A 25,772-nucleotide genomic window follows, 5' to 3' on the forward strand; every position below is an offset into this window, starting at 1 on the left:
ACTTCTAGAATTGCCTCACAATCTACCTCCACTTGTTGCTTCATTTTACTTTTTAACTCCCGCTCCTCACTTCCGTTTCACACATTGCTTTTGGTATGCATTTTGTTTCCTAGCATCCATGGTTGGATATTTTCAAGGTTACTTGTCTTGCTTTGGAGGTTTTCATCTCACAAAAAAGAGTTACTTTGACCCTTGTTTTGTTTCTCACTGGGTTCCATCTTTTGTTTTGTTTTTTTTTGGCATATCATTGTAGGTTTTTTCTTCTTCTCCCGTTCTTCCTTTGTGTAACTCAAAGACCAGTACATGGTAAGATACTCTTCTTAGACATCCTTGATATTTTGGATATCCTTGTCCAAATATCCAAACACCACCTTATGCTTCTTGTGCCTTATTCATGACAAAGCTACCTCCGATGAGTGTTTATAACCAATAAGGTGTCTGTGGATCTCTGTGGAACCACGCCGAAATCTCTCCATGTGGCTATCTCTGCATTCTACCCAACATGATAATCTACTGCAACGTACAAAGATGCAATGCAATTTTGACATACAGCATTACACCTTATAAAGTAAACATTGTAAACCCAAACCCTTCATTGTCTTTGTAAATATTTAAACACTAATTCCCTTTTAATACAAGATATTAATCAGATCTTGGTTCAGATCCTAGTCTGTTTTGCAAACACTTAAACCAAGTCTAGTTCTGGTTACTAACCTATAATGCAACCAGATTGCATTGCTGGACCTACTTTGGTGGTGCCTAGATCGATATCGTCATTGACTTATTGTCAAATCTGGTCAGTTAAAACAATAATCACAAATATCACTAATCCTAGAATTTCTCATGATTTCGATAATGTCTAGTTTTGATAATGAAGATTTCTTTTTTTTTTTTTGATATTTACACGGAGAAACTGCCTCCAGGATCATAGACCTAACCATGCTGGCTCTGTACGTATGATCACTGTCCTGATAGCGTAAAACTCCATGGGCTTACCCCTTGCCCCTAGGGAGTCGCGATAATGAAGGATTTACAATGCTTGGTCATGCAGCTTCAGCCAAAAACCATCATCATTTGCCAAAATAAAACTTTGCAGCATTGCACTAAATAGATGTCCTTTGCAAAGTCCTGAAACTTTTGGAGTTGGAAATCCAATACCCTGGCTCTCCAAACACACCCTAAGGGCGTGTTTGAATGCCTTGGGCCTGATCTGAGCTGGTGTGGGTTCAGCTGATGTGGTGCAGGCCCCGTACCAAGATCCAAGTGCATTAAAACATCGGATCTCAAATCCCTTTATTTCAGGGATTTTAGATCCCAGATAAAGGGAGAGATCAGAGAATCTCTTGTCAGAGCAGTCCCAAGATCCAAGGAATTCAAACGCACCCTAAAGTATTCTTATTATAATCTGTTTGTTGGAAAAGCACAAAAAGCTTTTGGAATGCTACGATGGTTAGCGTTGTTTCTAAGGATAATGATAGCTGGGAACGAAAGTAATGTGTGGATGGGGCATCTTTTTCAATGGGCCTTGGATATTTAATACCCCACTTGGAAAAGGCAAGAGAGAGAGAGAGAGAGAGGTGGGTAAATACTTCTAGGCTCCTTTGGCATCGAAGGAATAAAGCCAAGTTCATGAACAAATGTTTTTAATGTGGGTAAGAATTTTTGATCAGTTTAAGAACTTGGTCATGTTTCACATGGTACCCAAACATGCCCCATAAATAGGACTGCAAATGAGTGGTATCCAGGATGGTGGTTCTGCAATTTTTGGTTTTTTTTGGATTTGATTCTGATCCGAATTCTTATGTATTTAGCTGTTCCTGATCGAAACCATTTGCATCCCTACCCATAAATTACTCTACATAGTTAAAAGAATCTACTCTAAGACTTGATGAGAGAACATGAGAATCACAGAGTAGGGGAAGTGCCATCACTGCTTGTTCTGTGATGTGAGAGTTAGTCTTCGCGTTAACCTCATCCGCTCGCACAGAAAACACTTTGTTGTGCATGTTATTAACTGATCCAAAAACCTGCAAGTAAGTTAATTCAGAAATGGGAAATAAAATAATCCATATATTTATGCAAATTGTAGGATGATTAACTGCAGTGCTAGTTAACCACTTTAAAAAGTTGATTTTTAGATATGCAAATCTTCGCAATTTGTTTGTAATTATAAGATAATTGAAACATTAGCAAATGCATTAGGAGAAAAAGTGGAGCATAACTTGAAATAACAAAATGAGTGAACAACATAGGGCCGCAGGAATCATGAACATTGAATCTTGCAAAGCAATCACAAACAAAGAACACAACAATTTTATCTTGGTTCGGTCTTCCAGATCTACATCCAATCCTCAAGCAAAACACACTTGAGATTTCCACTATCACACTTGTGTCACCACAAGATCAAACAAACCAAAACCGGTCTCATTTTCAGCAACAACCCTGCTGAAAGCAAACTTCTCCTTTAAACCAAAGAGACTCTATTTTTTTTTATAGAAAAATTGAAATAACCAACTTACAATCAACCTACGAGCCTTTCTTATGAATGCAAATGGAGTGAAATAGGCTTCTAAGGTTGCTGAAATACTCAACTCACAATTTTACTAACTCACAAAAAGAATTAGAGTGAAAAACTAGAGTGAAAATACTCAGTGAGTGAGAAAACAAATACTTAAATGAATAAGAGTGAAAAACAAAGAATTCAATCTTTCAAATCAATGTAATTCGATTCAAATCAATTATTTTTTAATGTAGATCACACTCTTATTTATAACTGAGGAATTTCATACATTGGCGGTACGAAAGGATGTCAAAACAGTCAGTTTTGAACGGTCAAATCATTTAAAAAATTGAAAAGATGCACCTCTAAAAAGTTTTAAAAAATGACTATATTAGTTAACTAGAATAGTTATTAGTCGACTGAAAATATTAGCAGACTGACCGTTACCGTCAGTCGACTACTCTATCTAGCCGAACAGATTTAAATTCGGCTTTTTGAAACTTAGTCGACTAAAGAAAAGTTAGTCGACTGATGAAAATCATCAGTAGACTGGAAAAGCTTTTAATCGACTTTGCTAAATTTTTCAAAAATTGAACATTCTGTCTGGTCGACTAAGAGTCGATTAGTCGACTAATCAGAAAGTTGGCGTTTTGCTTTGAAAAACTTATGCAAAAAAGTTAGTCGACTGATGAGTCTATTGGTTGACTGATAAACCTAAAAATGTGAGTAAAGAGCTTTCTAAAATGATTTTCGTTAAGGGTTCTTTTAGAAAAGTTTTTCCTAAGTATTTTTAGGTGAAATGCAAGTAAGATATGCAATCAAATGAAAGCTCTTACAAGAATCTAAGACTTTTAAAGTGATTTACATTTGCACACTTGTCTTCACAATTTCTTCAATGAATTCTTCAATTCTTTTCATCTTTCTTCATTGCCTTAGCTGAAATTCAGTTGTTTCACTTGTTCATCATCAAAATCTTATACTTGAAGTGTTGTGTACAACTTCTTTGTCGTAACAATCTCCCTCTTTTTGATGATGACAAACTAGTCACAGATAGAACATTGATAAAACAAATAAAGAATTTACTCTTCCTATCAATATGCTATCAAAACATAAGAAGTTAGCATATATATCATATAAGCATATTGATTGTCATATATCACACATTGTGCACATGCATATTATTTTTCTTCTCCTCATATATCACATATTGTTGTTCTTCTCCCCCTTTGTCATGATCAAAAGGAGTAGGTGGAGTCATAGCATAAACAAAATGCACATACAAGTTTAAAATATTACAACCCAAACAAAATGTTATCAAAGTAATATCAGTAAACAAAGTTTAAGAGAAGAGTTGCTTGATTTCAGCTATATCAGACTGAATAGATGAAATTGTTGAGTAACATCCTCACGAAATGTGAAACAAATTTTTTTAAGTAAAACAAAAATTTCAAAAACAAATTATAAGTCTAATAATGAACAAATGCCTAGTTCTTTTCTAATTCTCATAAAATCTTTATTTTTGAGTGGTTTAGTGAAGATGTCGGTATATTATACATTTGTAGGTATAAAATTTAAAAAAATATCACCTTTTAAAATATGATCTCGTAAAAAATGATGTCTCACTTCAATATGCTTAGTTCTTGAGTGCTGAACAAGATTTTTTTAAAAATTTATAGCACTAGTATTATCACAATAAATAGTTATTGTGGAGTAATTCAAACCAAAATCTCTTAAGGCGTGCTTCATCTATAGTACTTATGAACATGCTAAACTAGTTGTTATATATTCTGCTTCAGTTGTTGAGAGTGATACTGAATTTTGCTTTTTACTAAACCAAGAGACTAAGGAATGTCCTAAGAAGTGACAAGTTTCACTAATACTCTTGCGATCAGATTTACTTTCAGCAAAATCTGCATCATTATATGAAACTAAATTAAAGGAAGATGATTTCGGGTAAAACAAACCAAAGTCTGAAGTATCTTTCAAGTATCAAAGAATTTGTTTTATAGCAACTAAGTGAGATTGCTTCAAATTAGCTTGAAATCTAGCTCACATACAAACATTAAACATTATATAAGGTCGACTATCAGTTAAGTATAATAGAGATCCAATCATACCTCTGTAAAGCTTAGTATCTATAATTTTACCATTTTCATCTTTGTCAAGAGAGGTAGTTATACTCACAGGACTTCTTCTTGATTTAGATGAGTCCATGCCAAATCTTTTAAGAAGTTCTTTTGTATATTTGGCTTGGTTGATGAAAATTCCTTCTTCAGTTTGCTTTATTTAAAGTCCACAGAAGTAGTTTAATTCATCCATCAAGCTCATTTTAAATTCTTCCTGCATAACTTTAGCAAAAGCTTTGTAAAAAGAATTATTAGTAGAACCAAATATTATATCATCAATATAAATTTGCACAATAAGAATGTCTGAATTTAGATTTTTAATAAATAGAGTGGAGTCTACCCGACTGATGAAAAAATCAGATTTTTCTAGAAAACATCATAGTCTTTCATACCATGCTTTTGGTGATTGTTTAAGTCCGTACAAAGCTCTTTTTAATTTATAGACTCTTTCTGGGTATTTCTTATCTTCAAAGCCTAAAGGTTGTTCTACATAAACTTTTTCATTGATGTATCCATTCAAAAATGCACTCTTAACATCAATTTGGTATAACTTAGAATTCATGTAGCTAGCAAAAGCAAGCATCATTCGAATTGACTCCAATCGAGCCATCGGTGCAAAGATTTCATCATAATCTATGCCTTCTTCTTGGTTATAGCCTTGTGCTACTAGCCTTGCTTTGTTTCGAATGACTTCACCGTTCTCATCCAACTTATTCTGGAAGACCCATCTCGTTCTAATTACCGGATGATCTTTTGGTCTATCAACTAAATCACATACATCATTCCAAGTGAATTAGTTAAGTTCTTCAGACATGTCCAAAAGCTAAAATTCATCATCACATGCTTTATTGATATTCTTTGGTTCTATTTTTGATATGAAAGCAAAATTTGCAATATATTCTTCCAATTGCCTTCTAGTTTGGACACCACTATTTATTTCTCCAATAATCTGCTCATGTGGATGATTATGAAGTTCTTTCCAAATCGGTGGAAGATTTTGAGGAATATTTTCTTGTGAAGCGCTTTCTCCTTGAGGTATGACTTCTTCTCCTTCGCTTAGAGGTATAACATGCTCACAATTCTCATCAAATACAATATGTAAAGACTCTTTAATGCAAGAAATTCTTTTATTAAAAACACGATAAGATTTGTTTCTAGAAGAATATCCAAGAAATATCGCTTCGTCTGATTTTGAATCAAACTTATCAAGATTATCTTTGGTATTTAACAATAAGCATTTACTACCAAAATTTTTGAAATATGAGATCTTTCGTATACGATTACAATAAAATTCAAAACAGGTTTTATGAAAAAATGGTCAAATAAGAATGTGGTTTAAAACATAACATGCTATATTTACTGCTTCAACCCAAAAATATTTTCTTAAGTTTTTATCTTGAAGCATGGTTCTAGCACATTCTTGCAATATTTTATTCTTTCTTTCAATAACTCCATTTTGGGGAGCTGCTCTAGGAAAAGAAAAGTTGTGAGATATTCCATATAAATCACAGAACTTTAGAAAAGATTCATTTTCAAATTCTCCTCTTTGATCACTACAAATAATAATAATAGAGGTAAATTTTTCATTTGTAATTCTTCTAAAGAGTTTAGAAAATTGAGAAAACCATCATTTTTGTTTTTCAGAAAAATTACTCAAGTAAAACAAGAATAATCATCTACTATAAAAAAAACATATTTACTACCATTCAAACTTTGAATTCTACCTAGTTTAAATAGATCTAAATATAAAAGTTTGAGAGGATGATTTGTTGAAACTATATCTTTTGCTTTGAAAGAACCCTTGATTTGTTTACCCATTTGACAAGCATCACATAAATGATTCTTTTTATATGATATTCTAGGTAGGCCTCTAACAAGATTATTCTTAGATAACTTAGAAATTAATTTAAAGTTAACATGTTCAAGTCTCTTGTGCCATAACCATTGAATTTCATTTGAAGCAATAATATATTTTTCATTTAAGGTGGGTAACTCACACTACAAGAAATCTGTGTATTAGCGACGGTCGCATTCCGTCACTAACCCATCACCAATCCCTCGCTGTAGAGTTTAGCGACGGGTAACTTTCATCCTAAATTTCTAGTCGCTAATTAGCAACAAAACGTATTTGTCACTACTTTCGTCACTAAATTGCGATGAATTAGCGAATGCTATGATTCATCGCAAGGCCATCGTTAATCTGCAGAGATTTGGGTTTGCGACAAATATGAATCCGTTGCTAATTTTGTCACTATTATAGCGACAGAATTGCGACGCATTATAATTCATCGTAAAAAATATCGGCCGATTCAGTTTTATAATGGATAAATATCCATCCCTAATCCATCGCTAAATTGGAGGCGAATACTAATTAGCGATGGATAATATTTGTTGCTAATCCATCACAAAAAATAAAAAAATAAAAAAAATTCTCGTGATACAATTTATATATCCTGTGAATAAAAAATAAAGTACACATAAAAAATATATATACAAAGCAACTAGAAACAATTTATCGATCCACTATAATCCTCACTAAGTTTTAATTATTTACAAGTGAACAATTGCAAAGAGTTTCTTTTGAAACAATAAGAAGGTACAACAAATTCAACACATGAATCTAATCATCGCCAAGATTCTGTGCGTAATCTTCTTCATTGTCTCGATCTACCCCTTCATCCATGCCTCCATCAGCTCCTCTACGTTGATTATCTACAACATCCTACAAGAGAAAAGAAAGGTTAGTATTGATAAACAAAATATAATGAAATAAATTATATGTAATGCACCTAAGCTAAGGCAATCAAAGTAACATGAGTGAATTACACATAGTCTAGCTAGCAATAAAGTGAAGGATATTAACATAATTCAGATGTGTTCTAAGGCTGACAGAAAAAAAATTTATAATGATTCAATCATGCAAATATGTGTTCTAAGGTTGTTAAAAAACTCTCATAGTGATTCAATCATGCATATATGTGTTCTAAGGTAGTGAAAAAACTTTCATAGTGATGGAATCATGCTTATATGTGTTTTAATATAGTCAAAAAACTTTAAAAGTGATGAAATTATGCACATATGTGTTATAAGTCAGTCAAACTTTCATAGTGATAAAATCATGCATATACTAGCTTGAAATCTAGCGACATGAAACAAATGACATGAAACATTTCATACCTGACAGACACCTGCAGACGAAGCTCCCTTATACCGAAAAAAGCTGCACAACTCATTACGGATAACGTCAGAAATTGCTTTATATAAATAGTCATGCATCGTGTCCTTAACAAGCTGGCGGGCACCATCCCAAGAATTAGGCTGGTTAGTCGGATGCTTGGAGTTGATGCTGGCGAGAGAACTCTGAGAGTCATGACTGGTGGAGGCAACGACTGGTGAGGTGTTCATATTACTCCCAAACTCGAACACACGACCCTTTTTGGGTTTATTTATTGTAGTCACCCATATTGCATGATCAAAAGATGGATGCTGAGTGGAGTCATCGCCATATCGCTCTACCATCTGTTGCTTGTATGACTCCTATAAAGTATTGATTAAAATATAGATTAATAATTAAGAATTAAAATGTTTATGATAACTTGTATATTATAATATTTATTAATACAATAAACGCATACCGTTATCGTTCTCGCCTTCTCTGATACGAACTCTCTCATGATCTTACATTTATGTGTTTCAACAAACACGTCCATGTATGACGCAATGCCTCCTTTTTCTGCTTCCTGCGAAGTTAAATGATAAAAAAAATTATTTAATAGGTACGCAATAATACATATAAAATTGACAATATATATATTGATGAGTTACCATTTTGTTCAGGTGGATCCTAAAAGTCCTAGATCCACCTGTGTGTAGATGGACATCAGGCATCTTCGCTCGGTTTTGTGTAGCCTTCACTGAGCAATTTCGAAATTCATGCCCCACCCACTTGTCACACATTGCATCTCAAACATCTGACATGATAGTAGGAGGGTCATGACCTATCCACTGCAGTAGATCATCTATCCCGTCAGATGCTTTTCTTGCTACAGTCTTCATATTGTGCAGCATGTCTGCAAATTGACTAACAACTATCTTCTGTCACATCTTCCTTGCGTCCTACTACTCCATTGTAGTCGCGAAGCGATTCGAAGCCTACAAATAATTTTAGAAAGTTAGTAGACATGACTATAATAAAAAATTAAATATGAAACACATTAACTATGAGAAACAATTATATACCATGAATAAGGACCACAATCTGTCCAACACCTCCTTCAGGTACTCTTTCCATTGAGCGATTGGTCCTGCTAGATGTTAAACTAATGAATACCTAATCTCTCATATTACTTCTTATGGCTCGAACCTTGCACTACACATGAATTGGTACACATTAACTATCAATATACAATATTTATAAGATAAGTATAGGATAAGTGAAAATAAAATACTTACGGTCGATTATCGATATACACTATTTAAATGAGTCATTGTGTGTCAGACTGAGAAGACCCTGTATCCAACGTTGTCTCGTGACTTGTATGAACAACTGATGTAGGTGAGTCATATGCAGGCGACACATCATCTATAGAAAAATGAGTTAGAAATTCACATAATGCGCATTTAAACTAATCAAGTATACAATTAGTTAAATGATATACCTATCGAAGTAGCCCATGAAGATGAAGGTTGATACTGGTTACCACTGAGTGCTCGATCACTGTAACCTCCACAATCATATTCTAATAAATAAAAAATATCATGCAATAAAAACATCCATTGTGAAGGTCTGATGAGTACGATCAAAGTGCTTCCAAGCTTCCGCGTCAACAGGATGCGTGATCTTGTCTTCATCATGTCAAACTTTATTTGCATGTCATCTCATGTGTTTAGCTGTCCTCGAAGACATATACAATCGTTGCAATCTAAGGGTGAGAGAGAAGTAACAGAGCAACTTGTATGCCACTTCTTTTGACCTCGTGCTACCATTGCCTCTTGTCTTTGGCTTGAACTGAGGATACCCACATGACTATGATGCATGCAATGATAATTTAATATTTTTATATGCAAAATCATTCATTTGAAGCATGTTTGAAGCATTGATAACTTATCATTCATTTTCATGTGCAAACTCATTCAAAACATGATACATTCATTTAAAGCATGTTTTCATGATACAATTTCACATGAAAGTCATAATCAAATTGAAAGTAACTTCATGCAAGCATGAATATAATCACATTAAACATTGTAATACATTCAAATCATTCATATCAAAACAATGTCAAATATGTACCTGCAACAAACACACTCCAATATCTCACTAACTACTACCATGAAATCTGAACTCTAAAAATAAGAATACTTCTATTTTCATACATTAAAATCATGCTCAGCATGATCTCTGAACTCCATCAAAGCAGTCCTAGATATCCACAACTAAGTGAGTGTGTGAACAGAAAAATATTGCATCCAATAAATTAAATAACTTGTGATGCACATGTATCACTTACTCACCACGGGTACTTACCCGATTTACATTATTTTTGTCACTTACTTACCACAGGTCACGGGGCACAAGCGAGATTCGTTGTGAAATCTTCAAAAGACATTGTGTTAAAATGAAGTTTATTACTCGATGACAAGGAGGGTGATGCCCTCTGTCGGAAATGATCCTGGACAGGAAGACGCAACCCTCTGCTGAAAGCGAGACAGGCAGGGGCGCTGCCCCTGCCGACAGTAAGGTCAGGGCAAGGAGCGAACCCCCCTGCTAGAACATTCGTACAGGAGGCTGGGGTGGGACCCTCCGAAGGGAAGCATCGAGAGGCAGGGGTTGAGCCCCCTACCGGGAATCAATCATGAGGCAAGGCAGTCTCGATTGTTGTCGAGGCAAAATTTTCCAGCAGGGGGATCCGCCCCCTGCCGAGCAAAATTTCCCAACAGGGGGATCCGCCCCCTGTCGGGCAAAAAAGACAAGGGGCATGGGGGCTTCGCTCCCTGTCAAAATTATCGAGGATAGGAGGGCGAAGCCACCCCCTGCCAGAGAAAACAAGGGGCTTCTCCCCCTGTCGATCATTCTCCGGCAACGAGAGAAGGGGGAGGCTACAACATAGGGGAAAGGGGGAGGGTTACCTACGGATGGGGCTCGTCAAAAAACACAGAGGGGGAGCAACAAGAGGGGAAAGAGAGAGGAGGTCGTTGGGAGATCGATGCGTGGCGGGTGGGCGTTGGGAGGTCAGCAGGTGTCGATCGAGTGGGCGATGGGAGGTCGTCGAGCGGTGGGCAGGCGATGGGCGGCGGGAGGCCAACAGGCACTGATCGAGTGGGTGATGGGAGGTCGTCGGATGGTGGGCGGGCGAAGGGAGGTCGACGGACGGCGGGAGGCTGACGGGCGACTGATGAAACAAAAAGAGAAAAAGGGCTCACATTAGGGATTTACAAAAAAATTAGCGACGGATTCACGACGGCAAAATTTCATCGCAAACTCCATTGCAAATGTGCGTCAGAGTAGCGATAAAAAATTTCTGCTGCTGAGTCGTCGCGAAATTGCGACAGAGTTTGAGACAGAATTGTTTCATCGTGAATCCATCGCTAATTCGCGATAGATTTCCAACAGAATTTTTTTCGTCGCTAATTCTGCAAATAATTCAAATGTTAGCGATAGATAGTTTTCTCTAGCTAATCTGTCACAAATTTGTGACGAAAAAAATCTGTCATAAATTTCTGTCGGTTTTTCTTGTAGTGTCATGAAGATAAAGTTCATATACATTGTTCCTTCTCTTTCCTTTAAAGATGATCTTTTTATAACAAGATTCAGAAATTAAGCATAAATCATGTTCAAAAGCAACGAGAAAACCTTTGTCACATAGTTGACTAATAGATAACAAATTATGCATTAATCCATCTACTAAAAGAATATTTTCTATTAAGGAAAATTTTGGATTACCAATATTACCAATACCAATTACTTTTCCTTTACTATTGTCACCAAAGGTGACAGTTCCTCTATCCTTACTTTGAAGGGTGGAAAATAATTTCAGCCTTTCAGTCATATGTTTGGAACAACCACTGTCCATAATCCACTTGTTTCTTATTTTGTGTTCCTACAACAAAATCAGAAGACAAAGCATTTGACCCTTTTTTATTTTCGGGTCCATGAGAGTTAGTCTTAGGAACCCAAATCCATTTGAATTTTGGTTTTCTTTGAGAATAATTACGCTTTTTATCATAAAATGATTTAGTATTTTTAGAATAATACGATGAATAATCATGTCTAGACTTATAAGTATTGCAAGTACCATGATGTGATATGTTTCTACCATGATATACATGTCTAGAAAACTGAGTTCTTTGAACCCATGATTGAGAATTTTGACTTTAATTCTTTACCACATAGTTTGGTCTATTTTGAGTAGCAAAAAAACTATATCCCAATCCAGTTTTGTTAACCAAACATCTTTGAGAACCAAGAAGTTTTTCTAGATTTTCTTGACCATTAGTGAACTTAGTCACTATAGAGAGAAGATCATTTGATTTTTCTTTCAAACTAGATATCTCTTCTTGTAAGACATTGATTCTAATTCAAATTTCTTTTATCTTAGATGCTTGAGAAAAGTTTTTCTTCTTAGGATCTTTCATCTCTTGAAGTAACACTTTATTCTTAGAGTCAAGAGTCAAATTTTTATTTTTAACTCTTTGTTTTTTAAACTTAGACTCTTAACTTTAGCATATAAATCATTAAAAGCTTTTAATAAGTCATTATAATCAAATTGACTTACCGAGTCTTCTTGTACTACAAAGCACATGTTGGCGACTTCTTCATTTGATTCTTCATCAGAAGAAGAGTCACTTTCATCCAAACTTGCTTGAAATGCCTTTTTCTTCTTGAATTGGTCCTTAGGCTTGATTTTGAGAAGAGTTTAATCTCTTTTGATATGTCCAGCCTTTTCGCAGTTGAAACATTTGACTTCATCAAGATTTAATGGTTCAATTTTCTTCACCTTTCTTTGAAATCTTCTCTTTTTTATGAATCTTTTGAATTGTCTAATGATAAGGGCAATATCTTTATCTAAATCTTTAGAGTCTGAAGTGACTTTGAATGCACGTGATTTCTTCTTTGGTTTTTTTTCTTGTCTATTTTGAAGTTGAACTTCATATGCCATCAAATTAGCAACTAAATCTTCAAGAGAAAGAGTGTTTAAATCATTGGCTTCCTCTATTACTGTGGTCTTTTTTTCTCATTAAGAAGTTAAACACCTCATGACTTTTCTAAATAAATCCACTTGCGAATATTCATTCTCAAGGGATTTGAGAGTATTAGAAATATCGGTCACTCTAGTTATCATGTCAAAAATTGACTCATTTTGCTTCATTTTAAATAACTCAAACTTGTGAACTAAAGAGACAATTTTAGATCCCTTTACCTTTAACGTACTTTCCTGAGTCACAAAAAGAGTATGCCAAATTTCATTTACAGAGGAACATTGAGAGATTTCATTGAACTCTACATTGTAAATGACATAATGTAGAGTATTCATAGCTTTGGCATTGAGTGAAACAGTCTTTTTTGCTTCATCGGTCTATAGGCTGAAATCGGTTGATGGTGCTTGGTACTTTTCTGAAATGACTCTCCAAATTTTAAGATCCATGGATTAGGAATATTGTCATTCTTACTTTCCAATAGCCATAATATGTTCCGTCAAAGAGAGGAGGATGAACTGATGAGCATCCTTCTTTGTGTTGAGAAAATGATGTTGTTGTCATGCTAGATGATGGTAAGATTAAAAGATAGCAAACCTTGCTCTGATACCAAATAAAAGTATTATAGGATCGATGCAACTAGCACTATAAGGGAGTGAATAGTGCTTTTAAACTTCATCTTTGAAATTTGAAGGAATTTAAATCTTGCAAAACAATCACATACAAAGAACACAAGAATTTTATCTTGGTTTGGTCTTCCAGGCCTACATCCAGTCTCTAAGCAAAACTCGTTTGAGATTTCCACTATCACACTTGTGTCACCACAAGATCAAACAGACCAAAACTGTTCCCACTTTCAGTAACAACCCTACTGAAAGAAAACTTCTCATTTAAACCAAGGAGACTTTGTCCTTTTACAGAAAAATTAAAATAACCAACTTATAATCAACCTACGAGCATTTTTTATGAATGCAAATAGAGTGGAATAGGCTTCTAAGGTTGCTGAAATACTCAACTCACGATTTCACTAACTCACAAAAAGAATTGGAGTGAAAAACTAGAGTGAAAATACTCAGTGAGTGAGAAAACAAATACTTGAATGAATAGGAGTGAAAAACAAAGAATTCGATCTTTCAAATCAATGTAATTCGATTCAAATTAATTATTTTTTAATGTAGATCACACTTTTATTTATAACTGAGGAATTTCATACATTGGTGGTACGAAAGGATGTCAAAACAGTCAGTTTTGAACGGTCAAATCATTTAAAAAATTAAAAAGATGCACCTCTAAAAAGTTTTAAAAAATGACTATATTAGCTAACTAGAATAGTTATTAGTCGGCTGAACTCAAATATTAGCAGACTGACTGTTACCGTCAGTCAACTACTATATCTAGCCGAACAGATTTAAATTCGGTTTTTTGAAACTTAGTCTACTAAAGAAAAGTTAGTCGACTGATGAAAATCATCAGTAGATTGAAAAAGCTTTCAGTCGACTCTGCTAAATTTTTCAGAAATCGAACATTCTGTCTGGTCAACTAAGAGTCGATTAATCGACTAATAAAAAAGTTGACGTTTTGCTGTGAAAAACTGGCACAAAAAAGTTAGTCGACTGATGAGTCTATTGGTCGACTGATAAACCTGAAAATGTGAGTAAAGAGATTTCTAAAATGATTTTCGTTAAGAGTTCTTTTAGAAAAGTTTTTCCTAAGTATTTTTAGGTGAAATGCAAGTGAGATATGCAATCAAATGAAGGCTCTTACAAGAATCTAAGACTTTTTAAGTGATTTACATTTGCACACTTGTCTTCACAGATTCTTCAACGAATTCTTCAATTCTTTTCATCTTTCTTCATTGCCTTAGCTGAAATTGAGTTGTTCCACTTGTTTATCATCAAAATCTTGTACTTGAAGTATCGTGTACAACTTCTTTGTCGTAACATTTTCTTTTGTTTGGACCTTTTTCATTTTCTTTTTAAAGTGTGCATGTTTTCACCAAAGGATGATAACGAAATCCTTGAAAAAACCAACAAAATCAGATAGTGGGAATAAAAATACAATTCCCCAATTCACTTGAAAGATGATTGATACACATGAACGTCTTTCTTGACCGTCAATCTCAAAGATCGATGACGTAGGTTTATGGCAGAATATCCTCCAACAGATGATGCTCTTCCACCAATACATGTTAATTAGGACCATGGTACTATTGCATCCTTTTAAAGGTATCCTTTTAAAGGTTGAGAGTTGAGATTTTTTTCCTTCAAAGTTTCTAAGTTACCATGGTTTAAAAACAGTTGAAACCTTATGACAAATTCAGCATCTTGGCAAGCATGTGCAGTTGGTAGGAGCTATCAATGTAGTCTCCTTGTGGTGGGACGTTGCAGGATCAAAACCCTATGGTACGTTGAATAATAACTGGTAGGATCTGCTTAACCCAGCTTACCTTTAAAAAAAAAAAACATCTGCTGCAGCAACCATGCTTTGACAATGAATATGAGGATAGGCAACAACTAGCTAGTTATTTAATCAATGCACCTATGTGCATTGTTTTATCAAGGAGGCAGAATCATTTCATCCTGCAGTTGTTGGGAAGTTATTTTTCTGAGGTAGTCCAAGGGAACCCCCTTCCAAATCACCGACACTCATTGGCAGTCCTTTGATTGGTAAAACAAGGGGTGTCAATGGGTCGGGTTTGACCGGTACCAAACCCTATGGTGTCAGGGTTTGGTGATAAATAAGAAGGTCCGGTCGGACTTAAAGGGTCCGATTAATATATGAAGCCAGGTATGGCTTGTGAAATTTCTTACCAGACTCAAGCCTGACTCAAGTTCCTACTAAGATCCACAAATTTTCAATGTAAAAAAGATAAAGATACTATTTTACTGGGTATGGTTCATGTAATCCTTATAGGATTCAGGTATGGTTTCTCTTATGGTGGGTCTGATTGAACTTGGTCCGGACCTGATACCAGTATCTCAAATCAGGTCTGGGTCTGATTCTACCTGGGTTCGAACCAAACCCGACCCGTTGATGCCCCCCCCCCCCCCCACCCGTGGGTTTTAAACTCATGACCTCTCCTCAACTTAGTAAAGTTTACAAGTTGTCTCTACCAGATGAACAGAGCTCTTGTGGGCACATCTGCTTTATTATTAAGTGTGGAGCAACCTACAAACTCTAGTAAAGATGTTGAAGTTTTAACTTTAATCTACAAGATTAAAGGAAGTAAAAGTAGTTCTTAAAAAAAATGTACAACTATGAATTATAAGCACATAAGTGAAGACATGTTTGCTTTACATACCCCAAAAAGATCTTTTTTTTTTTCTAATCATTCTTCTTCTATTCGAAATAGAGGATGTGACCAAATCCATGCATCTGTCTTCCATTGCAATTCTATGAACTAGTCAACTTCACTATTGACCAATGAATATAAAAGTGAACACATGAAGAGCTTGTTCCTGTCTGGCAACATATGAGCTATAACCAAGTTCATCGACCGTACACTTTCAATTAGCTGCTGTTCTTGAAAGTCAGTTTATGCTAAATTTACTGTGATTTTAGTTCTTTCTCTTGCCATTGTCTTTCAATAGTGCTGATATATTACCTTCCTATTACTCATTCAACTGCCAAATCAATCAAGGGTAAATTTATTGCCCACCAACCCAATGCTCAACAGTCATTTGTTACCAAAAATTTGCAGGGTTTAGGTCGTTACCACGTTGTTGCATCTGCCTTCACATTAAAGGAATGCATGAAAAGATGCTTGTAGGTTGCAACCTACTAAGAAAGTTGGAGAATATTTGCAAAAGAATTTTATCAAGTATTGACACTCAAGATCCCTTAGGAACTTGCAAATGGAATGACTTGGCCTCTATGTCACATGGATACAGCTGCAGATGCGAGGAAATGGTCATTTTTATGAATTTTTCAATGTGAATACTGAATAATATATTATAAGGGCGAGATGCAAATGGGTTGGATCCAAGATGGAGGTTTTATAATTTTTGGTTGTTCAAGATCTGATCCGAGTTTGACTCATGTATTTAGCTGTTTTGGATCTGATCCGTTCACATCCCTATATAAGCCGACGATATGCGGGCCAAAATGTAGTATCCATGTAACATAGCTTCTTGGCCTTCTGTTTTTGGGTTCATGAGGTTGTAAAACTACACTTGGAAAATTTGAGCACATTTTGAAAGTAGGGTAATGTGGAGAAATATTTCTCTTTGGAAGGAAAAAGAGTATTGCTCCAAACATGGTGACACAATAATGGAGCTTGGACTTTTTATTAAGGAGCAATGATTTGGATTCATATTGATCCAGGACTATAGCTCGAAGTCAGGATCCAATATCCGGTACCTTGACCTGGTTTCATTTGTCCAATCATCAATACCTGCATAGGTCAAGGCCCGTTGAAGGGGAGAAACTCATGTTTGTTAACGTCAAGATGTTCCATACCTCTAATTAAGATTTGGATTTAGAACCAAAGTGGGGCTCCGGGCAGGAGAAGTTAGTGCACGTCACCTTGTGTTGGGACGTTGCAAGTTCGAACCCCAAATGGTATGGTTGTATAACTGGTAGGGGTCTGCCTAACCCCAGCTTTCTCTGTCGAAAAGGATCTGGATTTAGAAATGTTGCAAACCTAATATTGCCGTTAATCAACAAGGAAAATTTTCCCAAAAAATAAAAAATTTGTAAAAAACAACAACAATCAAACTGAACAATGTAAAATCTACATGCGGTTGGGTTGGATCAAGTAACCGGTCGACCATGGCTCATGACACCAAAACTTGGATCCACTCGATACCCGATCTGGAGTCCATAGAAGCCCCATGTTTGGCGGGATCTCCGACCTGCAGGGTCCATGCACGTCAACGCGTGATGCGCGGACAGGTGGGAAACTAAGTCTTGCGCATCCCAAAGGGACACGTTTTGCTGTCCCATGCTGTTCCGACCAATGTTATAAGTATCGGTGCCGATATTCATAGTATCGGTAGAAAATCAATTACGCTTCACCCTGAATTGGCTATTTTTTAATAAATACAAAAATACTAAAAAATATTATTTATGATTATTATTTTAATATTGCTTTAATGATTTTAACACATGTCACGTACGTTATGATTGACACGTAATATTTTATTATTATTTTTCAGCTAATACAGAACGATTCACTTGAGTATTGGTATCTAGCCCATACAGCTGAATCGGTGGCACAACGATTCAAGGCCAATACCAATAAAGAAGAAGAAGCTATCTCTCTCTCTCTCTCTGAAAAGCGGCTCCTCTTGGCCCCCTTCCCCTTTTCTTGTTTTTGGGTCGACCACAAGAAAAAAAAAAGTTCGGGGTCCGACCCGGCCCATGACGCACCTGGTGTAGCCCGTACCCGTGGCGTCGAGTGACCCCATGTTACGCGTCCTCCCCTATCCGCGAATCAAACGCCACCTCAAGGTTCATTGGGCCAAATTTCTGGGAGAAAATCGTAAATGTGGCAGATCACGACGTGGGACTTGTTTTTCAAACTCAAGTAGAGACGGAGACCACTATTTTTTTTTCTTTTTATTACAAAATTTTGAAAAAAGATTTGCCACGAGCTCTGAAACCGGAGTATAAATAAAGGGAAGAGTGCGCCATTTTTCACGCCCTTCCTCAGATCTCTCTCTGGCTCTGTCTGAATTCTAATTCTCCTCCCTTCAACTTCAACCCTTCAATCTTCCTTCATCCACGCTGCGAATCCAAGGTGCGTGCATCAAAATCTCTCTCTCTCTGGTAAGATGTGAGATCTGAATGTACTTTACGATCTCAATATGAGATCTGAATTCACTTTACCATCTGAGTTTCTGATTGCCTTTTTCTCTTGTAGATCTTGAGATCTAGTGAAAATCAAACGGAGTTTGATTGAAAATTTTATTTCATGCTGATTTTTTTTCATGATTGTTGACTTTTTTTTTTTTCATTTTGTTGATCTGATGAAAATATGATCAGTTTTGATGTATAATTGTTGATGAACTGGTTTGTTTAGTCAAAGATGCCGTGGTTTTTATTCAGTAGATGTGGTGGATCTGGTGCGATCTCTTTGGTTTACTTGTGATTTTTTATTTTTTCGATTCTTTGTGCGCGCCTGCTTCACAATTTAGACGAGGTGGATATTTGTTCTGAATTCATGAACAAAAGGTCTGTTACAAATCAAGTAAAAAAAATTCAGATGCTTTTCATGATCTAGTGTCTCATATTCCGGTGGCAATTCGGTTGTCCATCATAGCGTGAAGTGTTTCTGTGTTTCAGGATCCACCAAGGAGAATTATCATTTCAATGTCTAAAAGTTAGCATGTGTTTAGATCGTTGAGATCGCATTTTATAGAAAGGGGCAGGTTTATGGTGGAAGCCTTTGGAATCGCATTCATCAGCAAGAATAATCCAAGAATTTTGCTGGAAGAAAATGAATTTGGTGTTTGTTAGCACTAGCAAAGGCACTGATTCAAGGCACAAAATGTATAGGAGAGGGGCATATACTGATGAACAGTGGCCATTTAGGTGCAAATCGCATGCAACGTGAATGTGTGTATGGGGATGGGAGGAGGATGCTTCTGTGCGTGTACCTTTTTTTATTCATCGACATATTTTTACCGATGCGGACGTGATTTATAATCAACATCCACCACACAATTTGGGTTTGTAGGTAGACTTTTGCAGCAGTCAATTCAACCAATATAGCTTCATTTTCTTCAGAAGGAACATTTTCAAGTCTTGAACCTAAACTTTCTAATTTAAACAAACTGCCAATAATTAGAAGTTGTTAAATTATATTTGTTATTTCTTCTTGATGGGTATTATCCACACTCCATGATCCTGTAATATCAAATTGCCATGTGAGAGCTTTTCTGAATAATCTTTTATCATCTAATGAGTTGATTTCTTCACATTCTAAAATGCTTTTCAATCTGAAATAGTGCTAGCACACTATTAGATACATGATAAGTTTGTGATGTTCTATTATTCCTCAATGGATTCTTGATATTCACTTGAACCTAGAAGTACATTACTTAATTTCTTTGGTTTTATGCAGAAAGATAGGTGATTAGTGTGGCATAAATGGGCACCAATTCTGTGGATTTTGACGCATCAAAAACAAAGGTATGTTCATGATTATCACTAGATTATTCTCAATCTGGCCCCCACTGGCAGTGAATTTCAAGTCATTGATCATGGTTGCATTTATATAGTTCATTGAAGTAGAATTGGTCCATTTTGATTGTCAGATTAAGCTTATGTTGTTTGAATCACTGCCCAGGAAGCATTGGTTTCATGGTTATTTATATGTGTTTGTTCATGTGTGGCAGTTATCGTGTATGTCTTAGAACCCATTATTGTCTCTAAATTTTATGCAATAACCACATCTTATGTTCCTGCAGACTGGGAGTGAAAACCTTCTGGGTGAGAAGAAAGTAACTGTTGTATTTGTTCTTGGTAAATGTTCTTTTTCCTTCTGCTGCTGTGTTATGATCATGCTTGTTAATTCCTTGTTTTGGAAGCTGCTTAGTTGATGACTGTAGATGGAAATTATCAAAGAGATGTGAAAATTAAATAACTTTTTGGCGATGTCTTTTTTCCCAGTTTTTTTATTGATTTGGCAAGTTTTTACCTTGCTGGTTGGTACATGCTCAAAAGAAATTCTGGATGTGATTTTTGTTGTATGGACTGCCACGATTTTATTTGATGTTTGAAGAAACTTTGAGTGGGTTGCTATGAATTTTGCACATTTTTTGTAATATGGAAGAGATTTTAGCAACCAATCTATCATAAGTTTCAATAGTGAGTAAAAATCAGGAAAAACATTTTTTTATGAATTTCTTGGGAATCATTTATTTTGAAAGTTTGAGGAAGAGAAGGTAGTTATAACTATGGTTTCTAAGGGATTTTTAGTGAAAAAAGTGCTGATATATCTCTAAGCAGATTTAAGGGACGTTTGGTTGCGCTCTTTTAGAATCACTCTCTCATGGGAATGGGAGAGTGATTCTAAAAGAGCTCAGATTCTCATGTTCAAACGAACATGAGAATCAGCAACCCATGATTTTGAATCAAATTCGATTCGAAATCATGACAGCCTGTGAGATTTCGAATCTCATAGGCTGGGGTGTGATTTCAAATCAAACGATTTGAAATCACATTGATTCACTTTCATTTTTTTGAAAACACAACCAAACATACCCTTACTTTAATTTACTTCACCATCCAAGAATTTCAAATCTTCTTAAACTATCACTTAGTTGTTTCTTTCTTTTTATGTTCTAGAGTACCTTTGGACATTTCTTGCAATTCTTTCTTGAGAAAACTATTTCTTACAACTCTGTTTATTGTAACAATGTGGTGCAGAATGGTCTTCAAGTGTCAAGCCTTTTCAAATTATAAATATCTATTGTATCTTCCTTTTTCTTCAACATGTTTTTATCTGAAATTGAAGGTAACATTAGTCCTGCTCCCCTATATTTGAGCAGGTGGTCCGGGCAGCGGAAAAGGCACACAATGTGCAAACATAGTTGAACACTTTGGGTTTACGCACCTTAGCGCTGGTGACCTGCTTCGAGCAGAAATTAAATCTGGTTCAGAAAATGGGTATGTTCCTGGTTCCTGCACTTAAACAAAAAACTGATGCCCTTGTCTTAGGATCTCCTCACTCTTTCCAGTTGTAATTGTTGCTATATTGGCACTATTAGTCTAATCTGAAGATTGGTTGGAAAAGCTTTGTTAATAATCATAGTTAGCCAACGGTAGTGTTTCTTGTTAAAGAAAAAATAATCAGAACTGGAAAATGGTTACACTGGAAGCCAGAGATTCATGAAGTGTTTTTTTTTATTATTATATGGATGTTATAATTGAGATAAAATTTCCTAGTTCATTCAACGGAGCATTTACATTTTTTATTTTCTTGCTGGGTTTTGTGAAACCCATGTGTTAAATGATCTTTTAATAGTATCTTCAAAAAACTGCATGTGTATGCCCAATCTCATGAACTTTCCCTGTGATAATGCAAGTTATGGCACGTAGTGGCACGTAGTGGCACTTTATGAGAGAAAAATTATTTCCAACAGTACTAGAAAAATTGGACAATATGTAATATTCTTCATGTGAAAGAGGAAAAAAAGTGAAATGTCTTGAACCAGAGAAAATTGCAGACTAAAATAATATTGTCATGGCACATATTGTTTAGATATTATTGTGTATGCATCTACCTAGGTCCTCTAACCACTTGTATTTCACCTGCAGCTTCCCCTGCCTATGGTACCAAAGTATGCCACTCTCACTGGCTTTGAACCCAAGAATCATTTCCGAGGTTGCAAAGTTTAAGCCTGATTTAATCCACGCACCATCACCTGGAATTATGGTATGTAACAAACTAGGGCAGCCTGAAATAATCACTAAGGGATCAGATGACCAAAACAACAATAAAAACAATTAAATCATATTAATGTGCAGTATATAAATTAACAGCCTCCCCAGTTTATGATGAGATCAATGAAATTTCATAAGTTGTAAACCTAAAAGCAATCTTCACCTTGAAGTTATGATTCGAAGAAAATGGATAAGGTAACTAAACCCACTGGAACCAATATCGTCGTTCTTTTGAAAATATCACAATATTATCATTTCTTCACAACAAACATGAAAATACTCGGAATATTTTTTAATATATAACTATAAAATATATTATTATGTTATTATCATGAGTTTTTCAACAATATTCATTTGAAGTATGTTTTTTCATTTTTTTTGTTTTATGTTTTAGAAAATTGTCTAACTGTTTCTTTATATTTTTGTAAGAAAAATACTACAAAACCTATTACTTCTTATGTTTTTTATTATCCTTTACGTTTTTTTCAATTTTAAAATTTCTGAGTTTTTCCTTAGATTTTAATTAAAAAAGCCACTTTTTGAAAAAAGAAAAAAACTCTGAGGAAAAACTTGTGAGACACTATGATTAAACCCTATAAACTGCCCATAACAAAATAGTGCTTGATCTCCGCATGGTACATGTGTAGATATTTGTTGGTTGGCAGTTTATATGGTACACATTTTACCACAGAAGAGCATATGGTAAGTAGATAGTTGAACAGCTATCACATGATATGGCAATAGTGAATAATCTTAGTGGTTATAGGAGCTATTGAAAAATTACATAGATGAGAGGGAAGCATATTATTACTTTTACTCTACAAGACAATAAAATCTTCTGGGAATGAAAAGGAAAAATAGATGCCTCTGTCACATCATCTAATTGATCAATAATATAAACGTAAAATAAAGAGATTAGGAGGAAGATAGTAATGGGCTGAGGAGATGGTTTGATGAGTATATTTGATGATCATGCCTTTTTTCTTCTTCTTCTTCTTCTTCCTTCTCCTCCTTGTTCTTCATCTTCCTCATCCTCTTCCACGAGCGTGAGGGAGAGATAGGAATAGGGTTTCATCCTCTCCCCCTCTCTCTTTCTTCCATTTACCAAATAACTTAAGATTTGAAAAGGATATGACTTAAATGAGAAAGCAACCCTTTTCTTCAATTATTTACCAGTGGTCTCATTGGATTATGTGTAGATCCTAATCTGGTCCAAACTCGATGCTTCATATATAAATATATAAGTGCATACCCCCTACTCACACTTTTGCAACTTCTTGTGTCATACTCGCACCCGTACCCTTACCTATGTGACATAGGTAAAAAATACAGGTATGCACATGCACACATGTGTGCACGTATGATACATCACATGCACACATACTTATATGTATGTCATGTTCTTAATATTGACGGCCCCTCCATGCTTGCTATTCTCCTAGATAATCTGTAGGTTGATTCGTTTGATGTACTTCCAATTTAAGTTTTGATTAGCTATTTCTTGCTTTGTACAATTTTCCTTTGAGATGATAATGACCTTGTATAATTGTCACATTGCTACAGGACCATGATTCAGAACATGATAAAGGAAGGTAAAATTGTTCCTTCAGAGGTGACAAATAAGCTTCTAGAACGAGCAATGAAGGAAGATAAAAATGACAAATTTCTTATTGATGGCTTTCCTCGCAATGAAGAGAATCGTGCTGCCTTTGAGGAAGTTGTATGATTTCATCCTCTTAAACTTTTCCCTGAGAATTAGAAAGTATCACTTCTCCATCAGTTGCCATGCAGTTCACAGTTTCTGTTCAAAATTTGCTTGTGCAACAATAGTACTCATATGAGTGTTGTTTTTTTTCCTTTTTGACTATCTTAATTTTATAAATTAGTGCAGATTCACTTATCTCTGATTGGGGTGGTTTTACTTTACAGACCAAAATCAAACCACAGTTTGTATTGTTTTTTGATTGTCAAGAAGAGGAGATGGAGAGGAGACTTTTAAGTAGGAACCAGGTTAGCCTGAACATGCTATTACATTCATGTGCCTGTCATATTTTATGTTGCCTAATTTCTTATTTCCATCCATTTTGCCATTTGCTTGTCATGAAGGGAAGAGAAGATGATAATATTGAGACTATACGGAAGCGGTTTAAAGTCTTTCTAGAATCCAGTCTTCCTGTAATTGAGTACTATGCCTCACTAGGAAAGGTTTTCAAGGTGATTGTCTCTTTTCATATCAACATCCCATGTTCCTCATCATTAGTAGTTTTTTATGAATATGTAAATTTTTGGACTAATTTTGTGTAGATTGATGCTGGAAAACCTAAAGAAAAAGTTTTCGAGGATATCAAAAGTATTTTCTCCCTGTATAGTTTGAAAGTACGACACTTTCTTCTACCTGCCAATGTGCGTTTTATGCAGTGGACGAGCCCTCACTTTGTTTATTTGGTTCTAACATGAATTGACAGGAGAAAGTTGATGCTGAATACAGCGTTGAGAAATGCACAAATGATGTCAAGGAAGTCCATCTAGTATAGAGGTATTACATTTTATGTTTCATTACGCAAGCTTTATTTTACAAATAAAGATGGAATAAATAAATGGGTTAGTAAATGCATGAAGGAACTAATTAGGAAGTAATCTTAAGCGTGGATTACTTTCATCACCATCTAATTCCTTTTTTGTTTCTCTATAGGTTAGAATTACTCAAGTAGAATAATAATATTTCTAACCTTGCGTCTATTTTTTTTTGTCTTTCCTTTTTTCTTCCAAGTAGAATAGCATATCAACAGCCGTGTCTTAGCATGAATGCACTTTGCCTAAATCAAGGACTTCCATCTTTTTATCTGTTTGCTTTTTACAACTCTGTTTGAAGTCGTTAACGGCTGTTTGTTGCATCTGCAGGCGCTTAAAATGTCGCCCCTCTGCTGACAGCATAAAGTTGGGGAAGACAGAGATAATGATATTATAGTCCAATGCATTTATGGTTTGTATTACTACGTGAACGGTACCTTTTGTTATTGCAAAATAATTAGGGACATTTTAAACTATTTTTGAGATATCAGAAGATATATAGAAGATGTCATTTTGCTGTGTTTTTGCTTATTTGGAGTGTCTCCATATTCCTTTCGGGCGGTATGCTAACCCTGCCCCATAGCTGGCCTTGTTCATGCTTAACTTTTAAATATTTTATGTAATATGTGAGCAAGCAATATTAATTGTTGAAATCTCTCTCTCTCTCTCTCTCTCTCTCTCTCTCTCTCTATATATATATATATATATATATATATATATATATATACCTCTTGGTGGTTTGTTTGGATGGCGTGCAATGATGCTCATTTCCGTCAAATTTCGGTTAACATTGATAATCTGGTGCATAAAATCTTGGTGGATGTTTATGCGATCCTGTGTATGCATCTTAGTGATCTCCCGCTTCTCCTCTTTTTCTGTCCTTTGGGCCAGCGGTTCCTGCCTGAGCCCGTTTTGTCTGTCTGATGTTCTTTTTCTCTTCTGCTTTCTTTTATTTGTTTTGGCTTTTGCACTTGTTCAATTCATGGGTT

The 25,772-nt window shown here is 35.4% G+C and overlaps 1 protein-coding gene across 1 annotated transcript; it reads left to right on the forward strand.

Moving 5' to 3' along the window:
* Nucleotides 1-18,463: 18,463 nt before the first annotated feature.
* On the forward strand, nt 18,464-25,436 carry LOC149834291 (UMP-CMP kinase 3-like). Its single transcript, XM_090010053.1, has 10 exons — nt 18,464-18,562; nt 19,889-19,956; nt 20,235-20,289; nt 21,318-21,435; nt 23,776-23,932; nt 24,142-24,222; nt 24,319-24,426; nt 24,517-24,588; nt 24,678-24,748; nt 25,114-25,436. Exons 2-9 carry the CDS (start codon nt 19,915-19,917, stop codon nt 24,744-24,746), a joined length of 702 nt encoding a protein of 233 aa, XP_089866179.1. The 5' UTR covers nt 18,464-18,562; nt 19,889-19,914; the 3' UTR covers nt 24,747-24,748; nt 25,114-25,436.
* The last annotated feature ends 336 nt before the right edge of the window (nt 25,437-25,772 follow it).

This window comes from Nuphar pumila, chromosome 6 (assembly GCF_984573655.1).
Source record: "Nuphar pumila chromosome 6, dmNupPumi1.hap1.1, whole genome shotgun sequence".
Taxonomy (NCBI): Eukaryota; Viridiplantae; Streptophyta; class Magnoliopsida; order Nymphaeales; family Nymphaeaceae; genus Nuphar; species Nuphar pumila.